Here is a 27,552-nt window from a genome sequence, read left to right on the forward strand (position 1 = left end):
TTGTTGATTTTTGCTATGGTCTCTTTTGTTTCTTTTACATTTATTTCTGCCCTAATTTTTAAGATTTCTTTCCTTCTACTAACCCTGGGGTTCTTCATTTCTTCCTTTCCTAGTTGAATTAGGTGTAGAGTTAGGTTATTTATTTGACTTTTTTCTTGTTTCTTGAAATATGCCTGTATTGCTATGAACATTCCCCTTAGCACTGCTTTTACAGTGTCCCACAGGTTTTGGATTGTGTTTTCATTTTCATTCACTTCTATTCCTATTTTGATTTCTTTTTTGATTTCTTTTTTGATTTTTTCTGTGATTTGTTGGTTATTCAGCAGTGTGTTGTTCAGCCTCCATATGTTGGAATTTTTAATAGTTTTTCTCCTGTAATTGAGATCTAATCTTACTGCACTGTGGTTAGAAAAGATGCTTGGAATTATTTCAATTTTTTTGAATTTACCAAGGCTAGATTTATGGCCCAGGGTGTGATCTATCCTGGAGAAGCTTCCATGTGCACTTGAGAGAAAGGTGAAATTCATTGTTTTGGGGTGAAATGTCCTATAAATATCAATTAGGTCTAACTGGTCTATTGTATCATTTAAAGTTTGTGCTTCCTTGTTAATTTTCTGTTTAGTTGATCTATCCATAGGTGTGAGTGGGGTATTAAAATCTCCCACTATTATTATGTTATTGTTAATTTCCCTTTACACACTTGTTAGCATTTGTTTTACATATTGTGGTGCTCCTATGTTGGATGCATATATATTATAATTGTTATATCTTCTTCTTGGATTGATTATTAGGTAGTGATCATTATGTAGGTCCTTTGATCATTATGTATTGTCCTTCTTTATCTCTTTTCACAACCTTTGTTTTAAAGTCTATTTTATCGGATATGAGTATTGCTACTCCTGCTTTCTTTTGGTCTCTATTTGCATGGAATATATTTTTCCAGCCCTTCACTTTCAGTCTGTGTTCCTTGTTTTGAGGTGGGTCTCTTGTAGACAACATGTATAGGGGTCTTGTTTTTGTATCCATTCAGCCAGTCTTTGTCTTTTGGTTGGCGCATTCAACCCATTTACGTTTAAGGTAATTATTGATAAGTATGATCCCGTTGCCATTTCCTTTATTGTTTTGGGTTCGAGTTTATACACCCTTTTTGTGTTTCCTGTCTAGAGAATATCCTTTAGCATTTGTTGGAGAGCTGGTTAGGTGGTGCTGAATTCTCTCAGCTTTTGCTTGTCTGTAAAGCTTTTGATTTCTCCTTCCAATTTGAATGAGATCCTTGCTGGGTACAGTAATCTGGGCTCTAGGTTATTTTCTTTCATCACTTTAAGTATGTCTTGCCATTCCCTCCTGGCCTGAAGAGTTTCTATTGAAAGATCAGCTGTTATCCTTATGGGAATCCCATTATGTGTTATTTGTTGTTTTTCCCTTGCTGCTTTTAATATTTGTTCTTTGTGTTTGATCTTTGTTAATTTGATTAATATGTGTCTTGGGGTGTTTCGCCTTGGGTTTATCCTGTTTGGGACTCTCTGGGTTTCTTGAACTTGGGTGATTATTTCCTTCCTCATTTTAGGAAGTTTTCAACTATTATCTCAAGCATTTTCCCATGGTCTTTCTTTTTGTCTGCTGCTTCTGGGACTCCTATGATTCGAATATTGGGGAGTTTAACATTGTCCCAGAGGTCTCTGAGATTGTCTTCATTTCTTTTAATTCGTTTTTCTTTTTTTCTCTCTGATTCATTTATTTCTACCATCCTATCTTCTACTTCACCAATCCTATCTTCTGCCTCCATTATTCTACTATTTGTTCCCTCCAGAGTGTTTTTTATCTCATTTATTGCATTATTCATTATATATTGACTCTTTTTTATTTCTTCTAGGTCCTTGTTAAACCTTTCTTGCATCTTCTCAGTCCTTGTCTCTAGGCTATTTATATGTGATTCCATTTTGATTTCAAGATTTTGGATCATGTTCACTATCATTATTTGGAATTCTTTATCAGGTAGATTCCCTATCTCTTCCTCTTTTGTTTGGTTTGGTGGGCATTTATCCTGTTCCTTTACCTGCTGGGTATTCCTCTGACTTTTCATCTTGTTTATATTGTTGTGTTTGAGGTGGCCTTTCTGTATTCTGGCAGTTTGTGGCGTTCTCTTTATTGTGGAATTTCCTCACTGCGTTTGAGATTGTACGGGTGGCTTGTCGAGGTTTCCTGGCTAGGGAAGCTTGTGTCAGTGTTCTGGTGGGTGGAGCTGGATTTCTTCTCTATGGAGTGCAATGAAGTGTCCAGTAATGAGTTATGAGATGTCAGTGGTTTTGGACTGACTTTGTGCAGCCTGTATATTGAAGCTCAGGGCTGTGTTCCTGTGTTGATGGAGAATTTATGTGGTATGTCTTGCTCTGGAACTTGTTGGCCGTTGGGTGGTGCTTGGTTTAAGTGTAGGTATGGAGGTGTTTGATGAGCTCCTGTCAATTAATGTTTCCTGGAGTCAGGAGTTCTCTGGTGTTCTCAGGATTTGGACAGATGAAAAGTTTCTCCACAGTGAGGGACACCCAGAGAGGTTCACAGAGTTACATGGAGAAGAGAAGAGGGAGGAGGGAGTTAGAGGTGACCCGAATGAGATGAGGTGGGATCAAAAGAGGAGAGAGCAAGCTAGCCAGTAATCATTTCCTTATGTGCACTCCACAGTCTGGACCGCTCAGAGATGTTCATAGAGTTATACAGAGAAGAGAAGAAGGAGGAAGGAGACAGAGGTGGCCAGGAGGATAAAAGGGGAGATCGAAAGGAGAGAGACAGATCCAGCTAGTAATCAGTTCCCTAAGTGTTCTCCACCATCCAGAATACACAGAGATTCACAGAGTTGAGTAGAGAAGAGAAGGGGGAGGGAGGAGATAGAAGCAAACTGGTGGAGAGAAAGGAGAGTCCAAAGGGGGAAAGAGCAGTCAGGCCAGTGATCTCACTCCCAAATAAAAACGGGTACTGAAGATTGGGTTCTTAAAGGTACAAAGTTGATAACAAATACCAAAAAGCAAAGATTAAAAATCTAGAGTAGAGGTTTGATTTCAAAAATACAATATTAACGAAAAAAAGTCACAAAAATTATAAAATATATATATGAAGTTTGCTTTAAAAAAATTAAAAATTAAAAATATATATAAAGAATGATAGTAAAAATAGTAAAAACATATCTAGGACTTTCTCTGGTGTTGTGGGCAGTGTGGGGTCAGTTCATTTTTGGATAGTTCCTTGGTCCGGCTTATATTTTTCAAGATCTATAGGCCTCTTCTTATGTAGTCGGTACTAACGACAGGGTTTTAATCTATTGCATCTGTCACTTCCAAGGTGGTTCCCTCTGTTTTAGCTTCTTTTGTTTGCTGGTCTCTTCAGTGTCTGATTTCCGCCCTGACACAAGGGGGCAGTGGTGGACACATTTTTAGGCTCATTTGTTGAGTCATGCTGTGGGGAGGGAGGGACGCTGCAATCAAATAACACTGGTGTGTGCTCTCAGTGTCTCAGCCTCACTGCGCCTGCCCCTGCTCACAGCGCATGTACCCTCCCTGCCCACCCTGCTCAGGCTCTAGGTTGCTCCACCGGGAACCGTCCAAGGCCGGTCCTGGGCTGCATGCACCTCCCAGGTCTAAGCTGCTCAGGTTCAGGCACTCAGGTAGTCCTCAAAGGTGCAAACGAGTTTGCACCTGCGTTTTGTGCCCTTCCCAGGTCCAAGAAGCTCAGGTGATCAGGTGTGGCAAGCGTGGTCGCTGCAGGTGATTGCCTCCCCAGTCCCTGCTGCTCAGTTTTCTGGGTGTACAACCAGCGCACCTTCTCAGGTGGATGTTGACCATCCAGAATCCCAAGAATTCTTAGCTAGTAAAGAAGCCTGCTTGCAGTTTGGTATATAATGCTCTCTTGGGACACGATTGCCCACTTCCGGCTCTGGCTGCCTGTCACCAGAGGGGCATGCAGCCGGCTAGCTCTGTTCAGTCCTTTGTTCTGTGAGCGGGTCTGGCGGTGTCTTAGGTTAGGGCTTTTTGCATGGTAGCTATCCCACAGTCCGGTTTGCTAGCCCAAGTTAGTTCCCTCAGATTGCCCTTGGGGCATTCAGGCCCAGTCCTTACCCTAAGCAATGCAGCCCGCGCCTCCCTGCTCAGCCCCCACTTGCTAGTGGTGGGTGCAGGCATCTGCGCTGCTTCTCCACTGGGGGAGTTACCACTGGGCCTGTAATCTGTGGGGTTTAATTATTTACTTATTTTTCCTCCCAGTTATGTTGCCCTCTGTGGTTCCAAGGCTTGCCATAGACTCAGCAGTGAGAGTGTTTCCTGGTGTTTGGAAACTTCTCTCTTTTTAAGACTCCCTTCCTGGGATGGAGCTCCGTCCCTACCTCTTTTGTCTCTCGTCTTTTATATTTTTTGCTACCTCCTTTCGAAGACAATGGGCTGCTTTTCTGGGTGCCTGATGTCCTCTGCCAGCATTCAGAAGTTGTTCTGTGGAATTTATTCAGCATTTAAATGTTCTTTTGATGAATTTGTGGGGGAGAAAGTGGTCTCCCCATAGTGACTGTCATGATGTACACTCCTGCCGGGGTCCAGCCCCGGTGGATCCAGGGAATTTGAAGCATGGATGGCATTGGCATGAGAAAAACTTATTTATTGATTGATATAAGATTAGACTAAGAAACAACAGTGTAGTAGGAAAATTAAGTGGAGGAAGAGGGCTGAATAACTTGGATTATGCGGAAGACCAATAAAATTCCAGACAAGGAATTTGCACCATCTATATTGGGCCACCGGTGCTCTCTTGAATATCTAAGGGTGCCTCGCCTTAGGCTCCCTTTCGTGTGGGTCTTAACAGCCAGGGCAAGTAAGTAGACTTGGCAAGCCTCCACACCCCAGATGGGAATTCAGCCTGAAATTAAAGAGCAGAGGGAGGGAAAGGGAGAAAAGGAGAGAGAGAGACACGGGGGAAACCAGTCCAGCGACTGGCTCTGGCCCCTATTGTTCAGAAGGCCTTTTATACCTTTTTTTTGATTGTACATGAGATCAATGGGTAACACAAAATTATGCAGTGTTAGCAGTCCAGACTCTTTTCAAAACCAGGCTTTTCTCTCTGCATACCTAATTGTATACACAAGTCTTAGGTGATTTACATCATCTTCTGGCCAACAAGGGCCAATTAACATTTTACAGCCTTTTTTCTGATAAGGGTTTGTTAACTAGAAGACTTATTTGTGTTGATCTTCCCAAAGTCTGGTGCCATTCTCAGAAAGCACTAAATAAAGTTACATTCTTACATAGCAAGGACACAAGAGGAGTGCAGTGATATATAACAAAGAGAAAAGTAATTAACTCAAAAGTCTAGTGTTGCTAACATCAGAACTACTATATACCTTTTTCTATATCCCAATTACATTGATTAACATCCTCCCAGGTGCCTAAAAGATAAAGAATATGGAGGCCTGGCGACAATCATTGAGTCAACAGTGAAAACCCATCACCAATATGATTTCTAACTCTTTAGAAAAGGCTCTGTATCTTTAAGATGCTTTTAAGCTTTGTGCCTCTCACGGTTGGGAGGCTGTAAGCAATTCACAAGCTGTAAGAGGTCTGGGGAACCTGTTGGACAAGCTAGAGAGCTATCAGAGGGGGTTTAACTGAAACATCCCTTTCAAATGCAGAAGACTAAAGCCCTGAGAGTTGATTTTTTTCCAGAGAATATCAGAAGAGTGGAAAAGCAGGCAGATTCTTCTTTCTTGGAGGGGGGTGGATGCTCAGGAAATGCCAGGGGGAACTCCTGAAGTCTGATCACGACTTTGCATATGTCAGCTTCCTTCCTCATGACCTTGTCACGGGCGGAATTCCTCACGCAGGCTCCTGGCACACTCCCACCAACAGTGTAGGAGGATTCTCTCTTCTCCACACCCTCTCCCACATTTATTGTTTTTAGATTTTTTTGATGATGGCCATTCTGAGCAGTGTGAGATGTTATCTCATTGTAGCCTCGAACGGATTTCTCTAATATGAAAGTTGAGCATCTTTTCATGTGCCTCTTGGCCATTGGTATGTCTTCTTTGGAGAAATGTCTATATAGGTTTTCTGTCCAATTTTTGATTCAGTTGTTTGTCTGTTTCTTTTGTTTTTCTATTGAGCAACATGAACTGTTTGTAAATTTTCAAGAATAATCCACATCAGTCATATAGTTTGCAAATATTTTCTCCCATTCTGTAGGTGGTCTTTTCAGTTTGCCTATGTTTTTGTTTTTCATTTTTTGTTTGTTTGTTTGTTTTTGCTGTGCAAAAGCTCTTGTTTAATTAGTCTCATTTATTTATTTTTGTTTTCATTCCATTACTCTAAGAGATGGCTTGAAAAAGATATTGCTGTGATTTATGTCAAAGAGTGTTCTGCTTATGTTTTCCTCTAAAAGTTCTATAGTACCTGGTCTTACATTTAGGTTTTTAATCCATTTGTGCTTATTTTTGTGTATGGTGTAAAAGAATATTCTAATTTATTTTCTTTTACATGTAGCTGCCCAGTTTTCCCAGTGTCATTTATTGGGAAAACTGTCTTTTTCTCATTATATAATCTTGCCTCCTTAGGCATAGATTAATTGACCATGGATGTGTGGATTTAATTCTTTCTATCCTGTTCAATTAATCTATAATTCTGATTTTGTGTCAGTACCATACTGTTTTGATGACTATAGCTTTATAATATAGTCTGACATCAGGGAGCCTGATTTCTACAGCTCCATTTTTATTTTTCAAATTGCTTTGGCTATTCAGGGTCTTCTCTGTCTCCATTCAAAGGGCCATATATGACAAATTCACACCTAACATCATAATCAAAGGTGAAAAGCTGACAGCATTTATTCTAAGATCAGGAACAACACAAGAATGTCCACTCTCACCACTTTATTCAACATAGTTAGGAAGTACTAATCATATCAACCAGAGATTTTAAAAAAATAATATATAGAAAACAAATTGGGAAAGAAGTAAAAGTGTCACTGTTTGCAGATGATGTGATACTATATATCAGTTCAGTTCAGTTTAGTCCCTCAGTCATGTCCAACTCTGCGAACCCAGGAATCGCAGCACGCCAGGCCTCCCTGTCCATCACCAACACCTGGAGTTCACTCAGACTCATGTCCATCGAGTCAGTGATGCCATCCAGCCATCTCATCCTCTGTCATCCCCTTCTCCTCCTGCCCACAATCCTTCCCAGCATCACAGTCTTTTCCAATGAGTCAACTCTTCGCATGAGGTGGCCAAAGTACTGGAGTTTCAGCTTCAGCATCATTCCCTCCAAAGAACACCCAGGACGGATCTTCTTCAGAATGGACTAGTTGGATCTCCTTGCAGTCCAAGGGACTCTCAAGAGTCTTCTCCAACACCACAGTTCAAAAGCCTCAATTCTTCGGCACTCAGCCTTCTTCACAGTCCAACTCTCACATCCATACATGACTAGTGGAAAAACCATAGCCTTGACTAGACAGACCTTTGTTGGCAAAGTAATGTCTCTGCTTTTCAATATGCTGTCTAGGTTGGTCATAACTTTTCTTCCAAGGAGTAAGTGTCTTTTAATTTCATGGCTGCAATCACCATCTGCAGTGATTTTGGAACCAAAAAAATAAAGTCTGACACTGTTTCCACTGTTTCGCCATCTGTTTCCCATGAAGTGATGGGACTGGGTGCCATGATCTTCGTTTTCTGAATGTTGAGCTTTAAGCCAACATTTTCACTCTCCTCTTTCACTTTCATCAAGAGGCTTTTTAGTTCCTCTTCACTTTTTGCCATAAGGGTGGTGTCATCTGCATATCTGAAGTTATTGATATTTCTCCCAGCAATCTTGATTCCAGCTTCTGGTTCTTCCAGCACAGCGTTTCTCATGATGTACTCTGCATAGAAGTTAAATAAGCAGCGTGACAATAAACAGCCTTGATGTACTCCTTTCCCTATTTGGAACCAGTCTATTGTACCATGTCCAGTTCTAACTGTTGCTTCCTGACCTGCATATAGGTTTCTCAAGAAGCAGGTCAGGGGGTCAGGTATTCCAATCTCTTTCAGAATTTTCCACAGTTTATTGTGATCCACACAGTCAAAGGCTTTGGCATAGTTAATAAAGCAGAAATAGATGTTTTTCTGGAACTCTCTTGATTTTTCCATGATCCAGAGGATGTTGGCAATTTGATCTCTTGTTCCTCTGCCTTTTCTAAAACCCAGCTTGAACATCTGGAAGTTCACAATTCACATATTCCTGAAGCCTGGCTTGGAGAATTTTGAGCATTACTTTACTAGCATGTGAGATGAGTGCAATTGTGAGATAGTTTGAGCATTCTTTGGCATTGCCTTTCTTTGGGATTGGAATGAAAACTGACCTTTTCCAGTCCTGTGGCCACTGTTGAGTTTCCCAAATTTGCTGGCATATTGAGTGCAACACTTTGACAGCATCATCTTTCAGGATTTGAAATAGCTCAACTGGAATTCCATCACTTCCTCTAGCTTTGTTCATAGTGATGTTTTCTAAGGCCCACTTGACTTCACATTTCAAGATGTCTGGGTGTAGGTGAGTGATCACACCATCGTGATTATCTTGGTCGTGAACATCTTTTTTGTACAGTTCTTCCATGTATTCTTGCCACCTCTTCTTAATATCTTGTGCTTCTGTTAGGTCCATACCATTTCTGTCCTTTATCGAGCCCATCTTTGCATGAAATATTCTCTTCATATCTCTAATTTTCTTGAAGAGATCTCTAGTCTTTCCCATTCTGTTCTTTTCCTCTATTTCTTTGCATTGATCACTGAGGAAGGCTTTCTTATCTCTTCTTGTTATTCTTTGGAACTCTGCAATCAGATGCTTATATTTTTCCTTTTCTGCTTTGCTTTTGGCTTCTCTTCTTTTCACAGCTATTTGTAAGACCTCCTCAGACTGCCATTTAGCTTTTTTGCATTTCTTTTCCATGGGGATGATCTTGATCCCTGTCTCCTGGACAATGTCACGAACCTCCATCCATAGTTCATCAGGCACTCTATCTATCAGATCTAGGCCCTTAAATCTATTTCTCACTTCCACTGTATAATCAGAAGGGATTTGATTTAGGTCATACCTGAATGGTCTAGTGGTTTTCACTACTTTCTTCAATTTAAGTCTCAATTTGGCAATAAGAAGCTCATGATCAGAGCCACAGTCAGCCCCCAGTCTTGTTTTTGTTGACTGTATAGAGCTGCTCCATCTTTGGCTACAAAGAATATAATCAACCTGATTTTGGTGTTGACCATCTGGTGATGTCCATGTGTAGAGTCTTCTCTTGTGTTGTTGGAAGAGGGTGTTTGTTATGACCAGTGCATTTTCTTGGCAAAGCTCTATTAGTCTTTGCCCTGCTTCATTCCATACTCCAAGGGCAAATTTGCCTATTACTCCAGGTGTTTCTTGACTTCCTACTTTTTCATTCCTGTCCCCTATAATGAAAAAGACATCTTTTGGGGTTGGTAGTTCTAAAAAGTCTTGTAGGTCTTTATAGAACCACTCAACTTCAGCTTCTTCAGCATTACTGGTTGGGGCATAGACTTGGATAACCGTGATATTGAATGGTTTGCCTTGGAAACAAGATTGCATCCAAGTACTGCATTTCGGACTCTTTTGTTGACCATGATGGCTACTCCATTTCTTCTAAGGGATTCCTGCCCACAGTAGTAGATATAAATGGTCATCTATTAAATTCACCCATTCCAGTCCATTTTAGCAGATCTAGGAATACGCTGATTCCTAAAATGTTGACGTTCACTCTTGCCATCTCTTGCTTGATCACTTCCAATTTGCCTTGATTCATGGACCTGACATTCCAGGTTCCTATGCAATATTGCTCTTACAGCATCGGACCTTGCTTCTATCACCAGTCACATCCACAACTGGGTATTGTTTTTGCTTTGGCTCCATCTTTTCATTCTTTCTGGAGTTATTTCTCCACTGATCTCCAGTAGCATATTGGGCAGCTACCAACCTGGGGAGTTCCCCTTTCAGTATCCTATCATTTTGCCTTTTCATAGTGTTCATGGGGTTCTCAAGACCAGAATACTGAACTGGTTTGCCATTCCCTTCTCCAGTGGACCACATTGTGTCAGACCTCTCTACTATATATAAGAAATCCTAAAAATACTAGAAAACTATTAGATCTCATCAATGAATTCTGTAAAGTTACAAGATATGAAATTAATACACAGAAATCTGTTTCTTTTCTCTGCACGATTAATGGAAGATCAGAAAGATAAAGAAGCAATCCCATTTTCCACCACATCAGAAAGAATAAAATACCTAGGGGTAAACCTACCTAAGGAGACAAAATACTTATACTCCAAAAACTGTTATATAAATGCTAATAAAATAAATCAAAGATGACATAAACAGATATAAAGATATAGCATGCTCTTGGATCGAAGAGTCAATGTTGTCCAAATGACTGCACTATCCAAGGCAATCTACAGATTCAGTGCAATCCCTGTCAAATCACCGATGGCATTTTTCAAAGAATTAGAACCAAAATTTAAAGTTTTACTGATCTTCTCAAAGAATCAGCGTTTGATTTCATTGATTTTTTATATTGTTTTTCTTTTAATTTTGTTGTTTGATATTCTTGATTATTTCATTGCTTCTTCTACTTTGAGCTTAACTTCCTCTTCTTTTTCTAATCCTACAAAGTATTAATGAAGCTAATTGACCTGAGAGCTTTCTTCTTTAGAATATAAACATTTTTGTGCTATAAATTTCCTCCTAAGTACTGCTTTATTTTATCTCACAGTTTTCATTTGCTTGTCATAACTCATTCATATCAAAATATTCTAATTTCCTGTTCAATTTAATTTTTAATATATGGGTTATTTACTTATTTTACTGGAGTATAGTTGATTTAAAATACTGTGTTAGTTTCAGATGTACAGCAAAATGATCCAGTGAAAATTTTTCATATTATTTTCCATTGAATATGGTTCCCTGTTCTATACAGGAAATCCTTAGTGCTTGTCTCTTTTATGTATGAGAAGGTGGGACCAGCAAGGCCCTCGGTGCTCTCCATTCAGTCTCTGGGGGAGGCCTTCCAAGGCAGTGCCCACCAAAAGAGAGGCACCAGCCAGATTTCCCACACACAGATCAGCACCATGGCTGGTCTATGGGTTATTTAGAAGTATATTATTTTATTTCCAAGTATTAGGGGAATTTTCAAGATATCATTCTATTTTGATTTATAATTTTGTTTCACTGTGGTCAAAGAATACACTTTGTTACTTTTATTCAATACTTTTATTAAAACAATGTATGACCCAGAATATGTTCTATCTAGATCAACATTCTTGTGCACTGGAAAAGAATGAGTATTCTGTGGTTTCCAGGTGGAATATTCTATAAATGTCAATTTGGCCAAGTTAGCTAATAGTGTTGTTTGTTCCTTTTATCCTTACTAATTTTCTTTATGCAAATTCTACAAATTACTGAGAAAGAAGTGTTTAAATCACTGACTGTAACTGTGGATATATAGATATTTCCACACAGTCCTATCTGTTTTGTGCTATGTATTTGGGAGTTCTGCTATTAGAAGCAAAAATATTTAGGATTTTCAATATTTCCTTGGTGCATCATTGAGATTCATCATCATTGAGAAATTACTCTCTTGATCATTGTTTATATTTTTGGTTCTGAAGATCTTTTTTTTTTTTTTTTTTAATGTATTAGTGTGTGTGTGCACTCAGTCACTCAGTCATGTTGGACTCTTTGCAGCCCCATGAATTGTAGGACGCCAGGCTCCTCTCTCTGTGGGATTTTCCAGCCAAGAATACTGGAGTGGGTTGCCATTCCTTCCTCCAGGGATCTTCCTGATCCAGGGATCAAACCCACATCTTCTGCCTCTCCTATATTGGCAAGTGGATTCTTTACCACTGAGCTACCTGGGAAGCCCCTGTATTAGTATAGCTAACCCTAATTTCTTTGGAGAAGGCAATGGCACCCCGCTCCGGTACTCTTCCCTGGAGAATCCCATGGATGGAGGCGCCTGGTGGGCTGCCGTCTATGGGGTTGCACAGAGTCGGACACGACTGAAGCGACTTAGCAGCAGCAGCAGCAACAGCAAGCCTAATTTCTTTAAATTAGTGTTAATCTGGTATATCTTCTTCCACATTTCCCCACTTCTATTCTTCACCTATTTGCATCTTTATACTGAAATTTTGCTTTGTTTTAATGTCTTGTCAGCTTTATATATTGTGGCTCTTGTTCTTTAATTTGATCTGACTATTTCTGGTTTTTAATTAAGTGTTTATATTTATTGTGATTCTTAATAAAATTAAGTTTAAATCTGTCATCTTGCTTTTTCCTTTTTATCTACACTCTTCTTTATTTTCTCATTCTTTTTCTGACTAATTTTAGATCCAATATTTCTTATTATTCCATTTTATCACATTTGTTAATTAATTAGTTATAATTCTTTGATGTATTATTTTAGAGGCTGCTTTAGAGTTTAGAGTATACAGCTATGACTTACAGTCTGCCTTCAAGAGATTTTATACTCTTTCATACATAGTATAAGAATCTTATAACAGTATGCTTCCATTTCTTCCCATTTGAAATTTATACTATTGTTGTCATGTGTTCTACTTCCTTATATACTGTAAATCTCACAATACATTATTGCATTTTGCTTTAAACCATAAATTATATTTGTTTAATCCCAACCTTCTAATGTATTCCACCCTTCTTCACCGTGGTGAAGAAGTTAGTTTTCATAAGTTTGTTTTCTGTGTCTGTGGGTCTATTTCTGTTTTTTAAATAAGTTTACTTGCATCTTTTCTTTTGTGCCTTTTTTTTTTTCCTTTTAGATCCCATATATAAGAATATATATTTGTTTTTCTCTGTCTGGCTTATTTTTCACTTAGTACAATAATCTCTAGGTCCATCTATGTTATGGGAGTATTACCAAACACAAGTTCAGTTCATTTGCCCAACGTATAGTGAGGCCAAACAAACCAAAGTGTCAGAGCTTAGAGCAAAGAAAGGTTTATTGCAGGGTCAAGCAGGGAGGATAAGTAGCTCATGCTAAAAAAAACCCCCAAACTCCCTGATTGTTTGGAAAGAGAAGTCTTTTTTTTTTTTTTTTTTTTTTTTCTAGTTGTGTTGGGTCTTTCCTTACTGTTCTAGTGCAGAAAGGAGGGTTACTCACCAATTGTGGTTCGTGGGTTGAATGTGGTGGCTTCTCTCGTTGCAGAGCATAGGCTGTAGGTGCACAGGCTTCAGCAGTCAAGGCACACGGGCTCAGTACTTGCAGCTTGTGGACTCTGGAGCTAAGGCTGGAAGTATGGCTTATGGGATTAGTTGCTCTGTGGCAGATGGAATCTTCCTGGACCAGAGATTGAAGCTGTGTCCCCTGCATTGGCAGGGAGATTCTTATCCACTGCACCACCAGAGAAGTTCTGGGGGTAGTTTTTATAGGCAAAATTTGGGGTGAGCACTGCAGGGTATGTGACTGTCTTCTGATTGGTTGGTAGTGAAGGTAACAGGGCCATGTTCCAGGAACCCTGTGATCAGCCTGAAGTTACCATTCTCCACCTGTGTGTTAGTCACTCTGTCATTTCTGACTCTGCGACTCCATGGACTGTAGCCCACCAGGCTCCTCTGTTCATGGGATTTCCCAGATAAGAATACTGAAGTGAGTTGCCATTTACTCCAGAATTGACTGTGCCAAAGCCTTTGACTGTGTGGATCACAATAAACTGTGGAAAATTCTGAAAGAGATGGGAATACCAGACCATCTGACGTGCCTCTTGAGAAACCTATATGCAGGTCAGGAAGCAACAGTTAGAACTGGACATGGAACAACAGACTGATTCAAAATAGGAAAGGAGTACGTCAAGGCTGTATATTGTCACCCTGTTTATTTAACTTCTATGCAGAGTACATCATGAGAAACGCTGGGCTGGAAGAATCAAGATTGCCGGGAGAAATATCAATAACCTCAGATATGCAGATGACACCACCCTTATGGCAGAAAGTGAAGAACTGAAAGAACTAAAAAGCCTCTTAATGAAAGTGAAAGAGGAGAGTGAAAATGTTGGCTTAAAGCTCAACATTCAGAAAACGAAGATCATGGCATCTGGTCCCATCACTTCATGGGAAATAGATGGGGAAACAGTGTCAGACTTTATTTTTCTGGGCTCCCAAATCACTGCAGATGGTGATTGCAGCCATGAAATTAAAAGACGCTTTCTCCTTGGAAAGAAAGTTATGATCAACCTAGACAGCATATTGAAAAGCAGAGACATTACTTTGCCAACAAAGGTCCATCTAGTCAAGGCTATGGTTTTTCCAGTAGTCATGTATGAATATGAGAGTTGGACTGTGAAGAAAGCTGAGTGCCAAAGAATTGATGCTTTTCAACTGTGGTGTTGGAGAAGACTCTTGAGAGTCCCTTGGCCTGCAAGGAGATCCAACCAGTCCACCCTAAAGGAGATCAATCCTGGTGTTCATTGGAAGGACTGATCTTGAAGCTAAAAGTCCAATACTCTGGCCACTTGATGCGAAGAGCTGACTCATTTGAAAAGACTCTGATGCTGGGAAAGGTTGAGGGCAGGAGGAGAAGGGGATGACAGAGGATGAGATGGCTGGATGGCATCACCGACTCAATGGACATGAGTTTGGGTAAACTCTGGGAGTTGGTGATGGACAGGGAGGCCTGGCGTGCTGTGGTTCATGGGTTCGCAAAGAGTCGGACAGGACTGAGCAACTGAACTGGACTAAAACCATCAACTGTATTTTACAGAGACTTAAGTGATAAGAAAAACCATCTTTATATTTACTCAAGTAATTTGTCTTTCTTGGACTCTTCATCCCTTCGTGTAGATTTGAATTTCCATCTCGTGTAATTCTCTTTCTGCTTCAAGGACTGCTTTAACATTTCTTGGACTGTACATCTGTTGATGAAGAATTATTGATGCTTTTGTATGACTGAAAAATTCTTCAATATGCCATTGATATTAAAGATATCTTTGTAGAGTATAGAATTCTAAGGTTTTCCGCTCTCCAAGAGCTTTAAAAATCTTGTTCCACTAGCTTCTGGCTTGAATTGTTTCTGACAGAATGTCTGCTATAATTCTTACCTGTGTTCTTGATTGTAATGTGTCTTTTTTTCTTTCTGGTTGTTTTTAAACATATTTTTTTATTAATTTTTTTAGCAATTTGACTTTATATGCCTTGGGGTAGTTTTATTCATGTTTCTTCTGCTTTGAATTCATTGTGCTTCTTTGACCTGATACTCTCCCCTGCTATTCCTAGCTGCCTTGGCCTTTCTGGACTTATACCTCTGTCTTCTTAGGAAATCCATTGCTTGACAGTGCCCTCTCCATGATGTGACCTGGAAATTCTTTCAAGCAGTAAACTGGAGCAATAATAAAGGTCGCTTGGTTTGTTTCTAATTTCTCAGAGAGCATCATCCCACTGCTTCACATCCTGTGTTAAAAACAAACCACATTATTTCATAAATTTTGTCTGATTTTTCAAATTGTTTCATATGGGAAAGTAAATCTACTCCCTGTTACTCCATCTTTACTAGAAACTGGGACTAATGCTTATTGAACACCTACTATGTACCAAACACTTTGCCTTCATTCTTTCATTAAATTCTACCAGAATCCCTATGATGAAGATATTATTAACCTTTTCATAGATAAGGAGACTAGGGGATATGGCAGCATTAATGAAAAAAAGTCATATAACTTATTAAATGACAGAATGATTATTTGATCTCAGATGTATTTGACTACAAAAAAATGCTACCTTCATATAACACAGAGATAGAAAAGTATATGAATATGAATAAATAACATCCATTCTGTAAAATTCATTTTAATGAGCAATTTAAACTTCTTTTCCCTAGTGATGACAGCAGGTACATGATATAGGAATTAGAGCTTTATATTTCAAATCATCTTTTTTATTTATTCTTGTCCCTTAATGATATCAGAGACAGATCCTACACTTTTCTGGCCACGTTGGTTGTAAAAAAAAATTCCAGTCCGCTTTGAAGTTCCCATCTCAAATAAAGTTTAGACCCTTTGCTCAGTGGACTCCAAGGGACTTGGAGAAGGGGAACAATATAGTTCTTGTATAACTAATACTTTTGTAATGCTGAGGTATTACTGGTCTTTCCTCGATCAGTCATAATCCATGTGCTCCTGCTGTGCTCTGCTCTTAAGATATGTTGCTTTTGTCAACCTGAAAAATATTCACAACCTAAAAGTTGACAGTTATGTTTTATTCAGTGAGAATGTTTAGCACTTCAAACCCACGAGACAGCATCTCAAGTGAGTCTGAGAGATCTCCTCTGAGGAGGCAAGGGGAAGAACCAGGTTACACGGATATTTTGTAACAAAAGGCAGGTGGTCTGAACACCGAAAGATTATTGTTAATGAAAGAAAACCAGATATCCCAAGTTAAGGAATTTAGCACTTTCCTATGTATGGGAAGATGCAAGAGTCTGGGCTCACTGAAATCATTCCTTCTCAGCTCTCCTGGGCCAGGATCCTGTGTTCTTTCACATCCTGAGCTCCCTTAGGGCTCACTGTAGGGACTGGCTGCACTCTGATGGTTGTGAGATTGCAGCTATTTTTCTCCTTTCCAAGAGCCCCAAGGGCTCACCAGCCCACACAGAAGAGCTGCAATCACTGATGACCATGACATCCTTATTTACTGATATTTTTATGAGCGAAAAATCTCCTTTAAACAGATTCCTTCTGTCACTACTCCCCCTTGCCCTGTCTGTGATTCTATGCCTGCTCTGAGTAAAGGACTATCTTATCTGACCTAGCGTCTTCCAAGGGCAATGCCATGGTGTCTGCTCCCTTACATAATCACTGTGCTCCTTCACATGAAGCAAGGAAATGCTAAAGTCCTCTTTGACACACTCGAAGGGCCAACAGGAGCTAGGGTGGGTTTGGCCACCATTCTTTTTGCAGGCTCCCACACTAATGTTCATTCTTGAATTATTTCTGCATGCCTTCCTTTCTCAGCTCTTTCTCTCAAGATGACATGAAGTAACCAAGGTTTTCTAAGAATCCCTCACTATCAGCTCTAGTGGCAACAGATGGTTGGGGTGGGGGCTGATCTGTGGTTCTGCAGTTCACCAAGTTTCCAGCTGGGGAAGGAGGTGTCAGTCTCTTCTTGTGTTCAGTTCAGTTCAGTTGCTCAGACATGTCCATCTTTTTGCAACTCTATGGTCTGCAGCACGTCAGGCCTCCCTGTCCATCACCAACTCCTGGACTTTACTCAAACTCATGTTCATTGAGTCAATGATGCCATCCAACCATCTCATCCTCTGTTGTCCCCTTCTCCTCCCACCTTCAATCTTTCCCAGCATTAGGGTCTTTACAATTGACTCAGTTCTCCAATCAGGTGGCCAAAGTATTTGAGTTTCAGCTTCAGCATCAGTCCTTCCAATGAATATTCAGGACTGATCTCCTTTAGGGTGGACTGGTTGGATCTCCTTGCAGTCCAAGGGACTCTCAAGAGTCTTCTCCAACACCATAGTTCAAAAGCATCAATTCTTTAGTGCTCAGCTTTCTTTATAGTCCAACTCTCACATCCATACATGACTACTAGAAAAACCATAGCTTTGACTAGACAGACCTTTGTTGGCAAAGTAATGTCTCTGCTTTTTAATAAGCTGTCTAGGTAGGTCATAACTTTTCTTCCAAGGAGCAAGCGTCTTTTAACTTCATGGCTGCAGTTACCATCTGCAGTGATTTTGAAGCCCCCCAAAATGAAATCTGTCACTTTTTCCATTGTTTCCCCATCTATTTGCCATGAAGTGTAGGCATTACATTTTCTGGAACCCCATCTCCTGGAACCCCATTCCATTCATTTAAATTCTGGAGGTGAGAGAATTACCTCATGGGAAGAAATGGGAAAGGCATTACCTCCTACAGAGAGAATAACAGATTTCCCTCTCCATTTTGCCAGTAATCTCCTTATAATAGCTTGTTTGCTAGGTGATGACTGTGGGTAATAGGGTCTGTTTAGCTGCCTCTCAGTAAGCTCTGGGGGAATTAATAGGTCCCAGTCTTGGCAATTCTTTTTAGACTGTAGCACATTAATGCCTCTCGTTTTCAGATGAAGCCTTAAGGCGACAGTAAGAATCCCACGTAATATCTTGTTCCACAATCAATAGTTCAGCTGGCCTTCTATCACAGAGTCCAATATATGATAACAAATGTTGATTTAAGTTTCAGTTTCCTTGTCTGTTGTGACAACTCTGAAAACCTTAAATAAGCACTGAAGTACATACATGGTTAGAAGCCTGGAGAAAGTCAGTACAGAATGTGATCATACAAAATAAACAAATTACTCTCCTACACAAAATGTATACAATCTGACCAAAAAAAAAAAAAAAAAAACCAGAATGCCTTCTTAGAACCTGCTCTGGTTTCCAAGAAGTAAGAACTGAACACTGTGAGGGAGGTGGGGAATAATATGGTCAAAGAAGAAGGAAAAGAGTGGAAGGGGGTGGGGAGAGAGAGAGTGAGAGACTCTGAGAACACAGTAAGACACTCCCTGGTTTCATTCTTGGCTCCCTTGGATACAGCCGAGAAGGAGCTCTGTGGGCCTATCAAGGGGAGGGCTGGAGGCTGGCAGGCTCCCTTAACTCATGGAGCTATTTCAAGCTCTGGGATCGGTGCCCACATTCAGGGACTTAGCATTCCTGATGAGGGAGGTGGCATGGAAGAGTGCTTTCAAGTGTGTTCAACATTCTCCCCACAACCCTCTCCAAAGTTCCCTCTAACCTCCCCACCTCCCCAACACCAAGCTCCTAAATTTATTGAAGAAAAACAAGCTCATTTTCAAAGTTCAGCCGGGCATAGCAAAAGAAGCAGGCAGCATTCTCACAGTGAGAACCCTGGATTTGTAGGTAAGTGCTACTCACTATGTTCTTTAATAAAAGTTTAGTCTACACTTTAGACTAAAAGCTAGCTGTCTTAAAAATTTCTCTCCTGTGTCCTGACCTTATCCTCCCTTGTAATGCTAAGCTTTTTCCTCTATTATTATCAACAAAGCTTTATTAAGAGTAATCTATTTGTATCCTGGGTGCATATTGTGTATCTAGCTCTGAAATGCATATTGAAAAGGAAGCAAAGAGGAGGAAAGATGTGTTCCTGCTTCTTAGCACAACACAGTCCGAGGAGGAAGATGGGCTCCTTTCAGCTACCCAGACTACTTGTTCTGGATGCCCATACTGTTTTGTAGCCAACAGATCCCACTCTCCCCACCTTTTGAAATACTGATTGTTCAGATTTGGCATGTACCATTTGACTCCAAATGACTCAGTGGTAAAGAATCTGCCTGCCAATGCAGGAGACGCAAGAGATGTAGGTTTGATCCCTGAGTCAGGAAGATCCCCTGAAATAAGGAAATGGCAACCCACTCCAGTGTTCTTTCCTGGAGAATGCCATGGACAGACAAGCCTAGCAGGTTACAGTCCATGGTGTCACAGAGTCAAACATGACTTAGCAGCTATACAACAACATTAGACTCCAGAGTTGTAAATCTGAAAGTTCTTTGAAAGCAGGAACTGTGTCTCATTCACCACTACCCTCAGCCCCCAGCATAGCACCTGGCACACGGTAGGATTACAGGCCGCATGGACCCTCATGTACATAAATTAATGAATTGAAGGGGCTCCAGAATGGCTCTGTCCTAAGTCCCTAGATCCTGTCCAGGGCCCTAAGCAGGCTTTTGGGGAGTCTTTAAAGAACAGTACAAGGAACTTATCTCATAGGGTGAATAATGGCTTATATCTGTAAAGTGTTTTTATAATTTTTGCCCTAAAATTTATTCATGTACTTTTCACTTGATCTTTATAGCAACCTGATCAGGGGTTGTATACAGAGCCTATAATCTATCACTCTTTTATTGGCAAGGAGACTGAGGCTCAGAGAAATGACTTTGCCCTAGATACTTCCATGTCACACTGGAAAATCATGTTACTGTAGGTCTGATAAATGAAATATTATCTGCCATATCAGTAAACAAAGATTGCCACAGTTATCAGAAACTGCAGTCAGCGCCACTACTGAGCTGGTTAGCCCTGAGGGAACTCAGGAAGGAAAAAATATCTGCTATCTAGCAGATATCAGATTGCAGTCACTCCACACAGTGAGCCCTGGGGAAACTCAGAACATGAAAACACAGGATACTAGCCCCAGACAGCTGAGGTGCAGAGTAAAGGAATGATTTCAGTGAGTCCAGGCTCTTGAATCTTCCCATACAAAGAAAAGCACTAAATTCTTTAACTTGAGATATCTGATTTTCTTTTATTAACAGTCATCTTTTGTTCCCACCACCTGACCTTTGTTGCAAACTCCTATGTATCCTAACGATATATTAGAATATATATAGTTATACAGCACCTCCTCTTCGAAGCAGTTTTCTCATGGTTACTTGAAATGCTGCCTCCCAGGCTTGAAGTTCTAAAAATTCCCACTGAATAAAGCATAACTCTCAACTTTAAGGCTGTGAGTAATTTTTTAGTTGACAGGGGAAAGTTTTCTAATAGTGTAACTTAATCTGACTGCACAGCTTTGTATTCAGAAATACTCAGGATTCAAACACTGATCTTCCAACTGAAAGCCAGGGTCAGGGTCCCCATTTCGCTTTATCAGGTCTGACACAGCGCCTGAGAGAATCTTGTTCTATTGCCTCTAGATCATGAAGAGAATGGAGAGACATATGGTCAGGGGACCACTGCATAAGCACTTTGATCTGGAGAGGAAAAGTGCAAAGCAGGCTGAAGCCAGACTCAGCCAAAGACTGCAGAGACTGGAGGATATCTGCCTGTACCACGTGAAGTCACTGACCAGGGAGCAGAGACAGCTCCAGAAAGAACTGCAGAGGCTGCAGCAAGGTAAGGCTTCCAGGATGGGGAGAGGCAGAGCAGGACAGCTAGCCATCGCTTGGCTGAGGCAAGAGTAATACCCTCTACTTGGTGATGAGGGCCTTTCAGAGACTGGACACTCAGTAAGAGGACTTTTGATCTCAACTTGGATTTTTGGCTGGCCACCTTTCTCTCCCTCAATGATACAGCTCCCTGGAGCAGTACGCATGCAAACCTTCCTGAGCTAACACTTCTCAGGCTCCCAGTCTTTCCAATGAGCTCTCTCTGGCTTAAAGCTTTAGTGTTCTACTTTCTTATATCTGGGTTGATTTGGTTTCACTTCTTTTCTATGCCTGGTCAGCAAACTCACTGAGTAACTATTAATGTGCAAGTCATCTTATGAAAAGGAAGTAAAAACAGAAAAACTTCCCCGGGATTAGTGACCAGAGAGTCTGTGTAACAGTGGCTGACCTCTGCTACGGCTGAGCAAAGAGCACTTGGCTATTTCCAACACATCAGTCTGAGAGTCAGGTCTTCCTTTCTTCTGCAGAAAGTGAATTTCTCAACTTATCCTTCTTGTATTGTGAAGTGTATCATCACTGGAGCTTGCAGATTTTGCTTAGATAAGAAAATTTTGCAAAAACAATTGCTGTGTATTGGTACTATGATTTCATTGTCTTCTTAAGCCAAAGAGCAAGTATTTCTGTCATTTCGCCAAAGAGGGGTCTTCACCCAGAAGCTGCGAGTTCACATTCTTTATAATAATTCCCCCCCATAAAACCTTCTGTTGCCAATGAATAATCCTTTCCAAATGTACACGTTACTTAGAAGACTATCCAATGAACATAGACCTTACAGTTTAGTAATTATAACAAGATTAACGCTACTAACTTCAAACGCCAATTTCTAGTTAGTAAGCTATTGATCTTCACAAAAGGAAGAGCTACACAATGGTATCCAGAATCTCAGACCTTCCAAAGCTGTCTACACCATTCAGTAAAAAAATAAGGAAATAAAACTGCCTGCTCAGTGATTGCATCTTTATCCATTAAACTGTGGTGGCTGAGAATATAGACTTTGGACCCACACTGTCAGGGTTGAAATCCTGACTCTATCACTTACTGGCAGTGAGACCTTGAGCAGCTTACTGGACCTGCCTCTGCCTCAGTTTTCTCCAACATAAAATGTAACTGATGTTTCTTACCTCATGGAGTCATTTGAGGATACAGTGAGCATTTGAAACAGTACCTAAATACAAAATAAGCGCCATGTAACTGTTTGCTGTTATCAATTAGTAAAAGATTGTCACAGGATTAAAACTCTTCTACAGTTTTGTTGAAAGTTGCCATAGTTATACAATTTATAGAAACTATTTTTATTTTTCCCATAATAAAATGATCATATTTTAATATACAGCATAGAATGGATCTATCTATCTCAGCTCTTCAAACTATAATCCCTTCTTACTTAAGGCAGGGGCAGGAGCCCTGAAAATGATGTAGTGTGTTCTAGAAGAAAGTCAGGTATCACAATTCAATGGAAAATCATTTAGGTCTCCCACAGCTGATATATGGACACAAGGGCCAAGAGTATTATCCAGAGGTCTAGCCTAGGATTTATTTCCAACCTCCAGCTTTGGGTTCTAAAGAGGAGTAACTGAGCAAGTAACTGAACTCCTCTGGTTTAAACCTCCCTGTCTGTAATAAATGGTTAAACCAAACTAAGGATGAGAGCTCACAGAATGGAAAGGAATCTCAGAAACCATTTGGCTGAATCCCACTTCATTTCTCAAAAAGAATACTGAAGACCAGATACTTATTCTCAAAGTGGTGTTCAAAAGATAATGTTTGAGATAGGTGGCTGTCTTTGTTGACTAGAGAGTTTGTCTGACAGATAAGGGGTGTGAAAAGAGTCTGGGCAGAAGGCAGAAAGCTTCAATTCAGGGGTCTCAGTCTCTATGTACTTTAGAAAGTCACATCCTCTCTGTGCCTCAGACTCCTTGACCGTAAGACTAGAGAAGAAGGAAGAAAGCAATATTAATTAAGTCTCAGTATTTATCAGGCACTGTATTAGGCAATACATTCCCATGATTCATTTTAATGACTTTGTTACTGAGTTTCAACTATATGCTAGTTGGTGGATTGCTTCAAATACGTATTCCCAGTCCTCATCTAGAGAGATTTGCATCAGTAGGTTAGGAACTGGACTCAAAGTCCACATTTTTAACTGAGTTGACACTAAGGCAGATTACTCGGGGACAGGTGATTCATGGGCCAAATTTTACAAAACACTGTTACAGCAACTCCAATAGAGGCAAGAATGCAAATATGAAAAGCATGGTCTGTGCCCTCAAGTGCTCACATGTGGACTAGAAGGTAACTATGTTCACAAAAGATTATATCAGAAAATACTAACTGCTAAATTCATTGTTTACAAAGTAGAACAGAAGCGTGGGAAGGTTCCCATGTCTATCAAAGGGGCTCAGGCAAGATGTCCCAAAAGACGCAGGGTATGAACAGAATCTTAGAGGAATAAGAGGATGAAGATGAGTGAAGGAGGGGTGGTGGGCAGTTTGTCATGAGAAGACATGGAATGTTTCTGCACATGCTAAGAACAGTGTGTACAAATGTGCATACATGAGAATGACTTGCTACAAGCTGCTCAGTACTGGAGGGTGTAAGGGGTGACCAGAAGGGGCAGGTGTAATATTTAGAGGCAAAGCAGAGCAGGCAAGGTCTCCAATCATGAATAGCCCCACAGATCTTACAGAAGAGTTTAGACTTCACCCTATGGGGTTTGGAAATGGGGCGATTACATGTCCAAATGAAATAAGGATCACTCTGGCAGCAAACTTTAAGGTAGAACAGATAGAAGGATTCCAGAATTCAGACCAGGGTTTAAAGGCCTAAACTAGGATGTTAGTTAGGTGGGAAAAAAAAATGAGTATAAAAATGAGATGTTTGGAAAGTGAGATTGCATCTTAAGGGGACCAGCATTTTGAGATATTTAGAATGCAGAATTGTCAGAGCTTTATGATTAATTATATGTCCAGGGTAAAGAAAACCAGAGTCAATAATATATCTCTGGCACAAAGTAGGCACCCAAACATTCCTGTTAAATTGGATAGCTAGATGGGGACACACACACACAGAGACACACTCAAGACAACAGAAGAAGAGGGACCGCAAAAGGATGATCTCTTGCCTTGACTACCTCACCAAGAAGTTATTAGATGAAAGAATATTAGGAGTTTAATACAAATTAGAGGCCCTTTATCTGGTCATATTTCCTTTGCCTGGTGCCTACCAACCCCAGTGTTGGTTTAGGGAACTCACTTTCCTTAGAGGAAACAAGTGCAAGACTTTCCACTCCAAGTGACCAGCTCATGAGATGTCTTGAAAACAAACCAGGTCCTCTAGAGCAGCTATGACAACAAGATTCTGAAACACTAACTCAAAGAGAGAAAACCCCACTTACTCACAGCCAGCAGTTGCAACTCTTGGCTCAGGTGGGTAGGAGGTCACACAGTTGAGGCGGATGTAACAGCAGGACCCCAGCTTTGTATATGGCTCACACCCAGTCATTTTGACTTGAGAACATCATGCTTGCCAAGTAAAACATTCAGGCAAAACCCCCATGGTCCCAGCCAGTTTAAACCTCTGACCTCAGTGTTTCTAAATCCTCTATAACATATTCTAGGTAAACACTGGAGAACCACCTTAGGTTTTTCTGTTTCCATTCCTCATGCCAGAGCAGCCTGTTGAGTAATGTGATCCAGTGATATTCATATATGGTTTCTCTGCCCAGAGAACCAGGTCCAGGCATTCTTTTCCTTCTTCTCTTACTGTGTTAGTTTTTTAGGGCTACCCTACCAAGTTGCCATTAACTAGGTGGCTTAAACAACAGACATGTATTCTCAGAGTTCTGGAGGTCTATAGTCCAAAACTAAGGTACTGGCAGAGTGGTGCCTTCTGAAGGCTGGAAAAGAAGGCTCTGTTCCAGGCCTCTCTCTTTGGTTTGTATGTGGCCATCTTCTCTCTGTGTCTCTTCCGTTCACCTTCTCTCAACCTGTGTCTCTATATCCTAATTTCTCCTTATGATAATGACACCAGTCATATTGGTCAACAGCTCCCCCTAATGGCCTCATCTTAATTATCTCTGTAAAGGCCCTGTCTCCAAATAAGGTTACATTCTGAAGTGCTGAGGATTATGACTTCTACATATGACATTTGGGGAGGATATAGTTCAACTTGTGTGTGTGTGTGCTAAATCACTTCAGTCATGCCCGACCCTATGGACTATAGCACGCCAGGCTCCTCTGTCCATGGGATTCTGCAGGCAGGAATACTGGAGAGGGTTGCCATGCCCTTCTCCAGCAGATCTTCCTGACCCAGGGATCAAATCTGTGTCTCTTACATATCCTGCATTGGCAGGCAAGTTCTTTACCACTACAGCCACCTGGGAAACCCACATTTGAACTCATAGCACCTATTAATTAACTCAAAGCAGATATCATCACGAAAAAGCTCTGCTCTTACTTTGGGAATGGAAGTCAGAAGAGACCAGAAGATGTTCTCACGCTCTCATCACAGGGAGGGCAGAAGCACAGAGCTCTGCAGGCTAGCAAAGCTAGGTAAGAAGATGCTTACTAAACTAATGCATATGCCATTGAGTCCTTCTTTCAACTGACCTCTTTAAACCATCCTCCCCCTGAGAATGCGCTGCCCTTTCCTTCTTAAGAAAAATGCTGCATTTAAAACAGATAACCAACAAAGACCTCCTGTATAGCACAGGGAACTCTGCTCAGTGTTATGTGGCAGGCTGGAAGGGAGCAGAGTCTGGGGGAGCATGGACACGTGTGTATGCATGGCTGCGTGGCTTTGCTGCACACTTGAAGCCATCACAACACTGTTAAATGGCTATCCTCCAATCTCCAACATAAAAATAAAAAGTTAACCCCAAAAAGAAAAATCATTTCCTCACATTGTTACCATCCATTCTCACCCTTCATCTTCTGTTCACCCACATTATTATCTCAGTTAATATCACAGAAAAAGGAGCCAGGGTCTAATAATTTGAAAATGCTAAATATTAGCTCTTCATCAGTTTTGAGAGAACTTTTTTCTTATCTCCGTTCCCAGCGCACTGACAACAAATACGACCCAAGGAAGCTCCATAACCAAGTCCCAGATGCCTCCTTTCCATCACATTGGTCCCAAGGACCCCATGAAAAGCAAATGGCAGTCACTATCTCAAAATAACAGAACTTCGCACTTTGTAGAAGAGAAGCTGCCAGACCAAGAGAAACAGTCTATAAACCCACCAAAAGGAAAAGGCTCCAACGAGACCATCTCTCTTCTCTGTCAAAATCAAGACCTCTCCACACACACTGTCGATGGAGGCCCCAGTTCCAGCCCAGCTGGTGACAGTGAACCGGCGCACGGTGATGAGACCAGATCAAATGATGCCCACACAAGGCCAGACCACACCACTGCAAAACAAACCCCCCTGGATCCCATGGAAGGTGGAGGAGACTTCAAAGATAAGCCCCAAACATCAACCTACTTGGAGTTGTTTGAAAAGGCCAGAAAAGCTCACTACCTCCGGCACCGGACCCCCCCAGAGTCTGAGAGATTGCTCAGCATTGCAGAGATCTTCGGGCACAAGGAATCCTCACAGTCCAGGGCAGAAAAGTGATGTGAGAACAGGGTGACCATCTAAGTAAGTTACTTCATCTTTAATCACCCACTATATCCACATAGTATCGTGTGTCATAATTACTTTAGCAACTGTAGCAAACAATACAAATATATAGATATAGATATAGATTTTATTTTAACCTTAGTCTTTTTTCCCTTTTATAATGGGAGTATAAATGTCTCACTAAATGAGCAATTCTAGGATGAAAGTGGAGAGATTAATTTTCTGAAGCCATTTAAAGCAATATACGCATATTGCTAACGTTACCAAAAATATGAATCTACTTTGATGCCTAGACTTCCTGAAAGATAAACTATTAAGCGTCCTGCTTACATTTGCCACCCTTTTCTTATAGGAGGTTCTTATGGTGCCACCTGCTGGCAAAATGGCGTAGCTCTTCTGTTTGTTTTAGTTTCACATGTAAAGGTAAGGCTAGGAGGTCAATTGAAAATATGTACATAATACAGTCTATAAATAAAACTTTCTCTCCCACACAGCTCTGTGTTGTTTTTTGAATCCCTTTCCTTACTTCTTTTATTTCCAAATAGTTCCATTTTGGTTTTCTCATTCCCACTTTCAACCTGCTCTTATCATCCTTTTTGGATCCTAATAAAAAAATAATTAACAACTTATAAGAAATGTGCCCCCTCTAACATTTTCTTCCAAGTAGCAAAACAATGGGAGAAGGCAGGACAGGAACAACAGAATTGACTGATGAATACCTGATTTATTTACACTGGCCATGTCTGGGCTGACAGGGTTAGGAACTCCAGACGTGGAGAACCTTCTGTGCAAACTTCCAAGCCCATTACTGTGTTCTCTCTCCTTGTCTATCTCCATTAGAAGCACCCTCCACAGGGGTGGAGTTCTCAACATGATTTATCCCACTTCTGAAAGGCTCTTTTCTTTGTGCTGACCATAACTTCAGGACAGGGCCGTTACCAAGGCAGCAAGGACTTAGCCAGAGCCCAG

General features: G+C 40.7%; 1 protein-coding gene across 1 annotated transcript; it reads left to right on the forward strand.

Moving 5' to 3' along the window:
• Nucleotides 1–18,780: 18,780 nt before the first annotated feature.
• On the forward strand, nt 18,781–26,632 carry CCDC190 (coiled-coil domain containing 190). The gene is made up of 4 exons (XM_052637971.1): nt 18,781–18,918; nt 20,712–20,910; nt 25,387–25,513; nt 26,022–26,632. The coding sequence occupies exons 2-4, from the start codon at nt 20,715–20,717 to the stop codon at nt 26,575–26,577; spliced, it is 879 nt and encodes a 292-aa protein (XP_052493931.1). The 5' UTR covers nt 18,781–18,918; nt 20,712–20,714; the 3' UTR covers nt 26,578–26,632.
• The last annotated feature ends 920 nt before the right edge of the window (nt 26,633–27,552 follow it).

Source organism: Budorcas taxicolor, chromosome 3 (genome assembly GCF_023091745.1).
Source record: "Budorcas taxicolor isolate Tak-1 chromosome 3, Takin1.1, whole genome shotgun sequence".
Taxonomy (NCBI): Eukaryota; Metazoa; Chordata; class Mammalia; order Artiodactyla; family Bovidae; genus Budorcas; species Budorcas taxicolor.

Excerpts from the sequence above, each read along its gene's own strand:
- CCDC190 (XM_052637971.1), top strand. The coding sequence starts at position 20,715 with ATGAAGAGAATGGAGAGACATATGGTCAGGGGACCACTGCATAAGCAC. Across the intron at positions 20,911-25,386 it reads ACTGCAGAGGCTGCAGCAAG|CAGATATCATCACGAAAAAG; the intron begins GTAAGGCTTCCA and ends ATTAACTCAAAG. Across the intron at positions 25,514-26,021 it reads CTGCAGGCTAGCAAAGCTAG|CGCACTGACAACAAATACGA; the intron begins GTAAGAAGATGC and ends CTCCGTTCCCAG.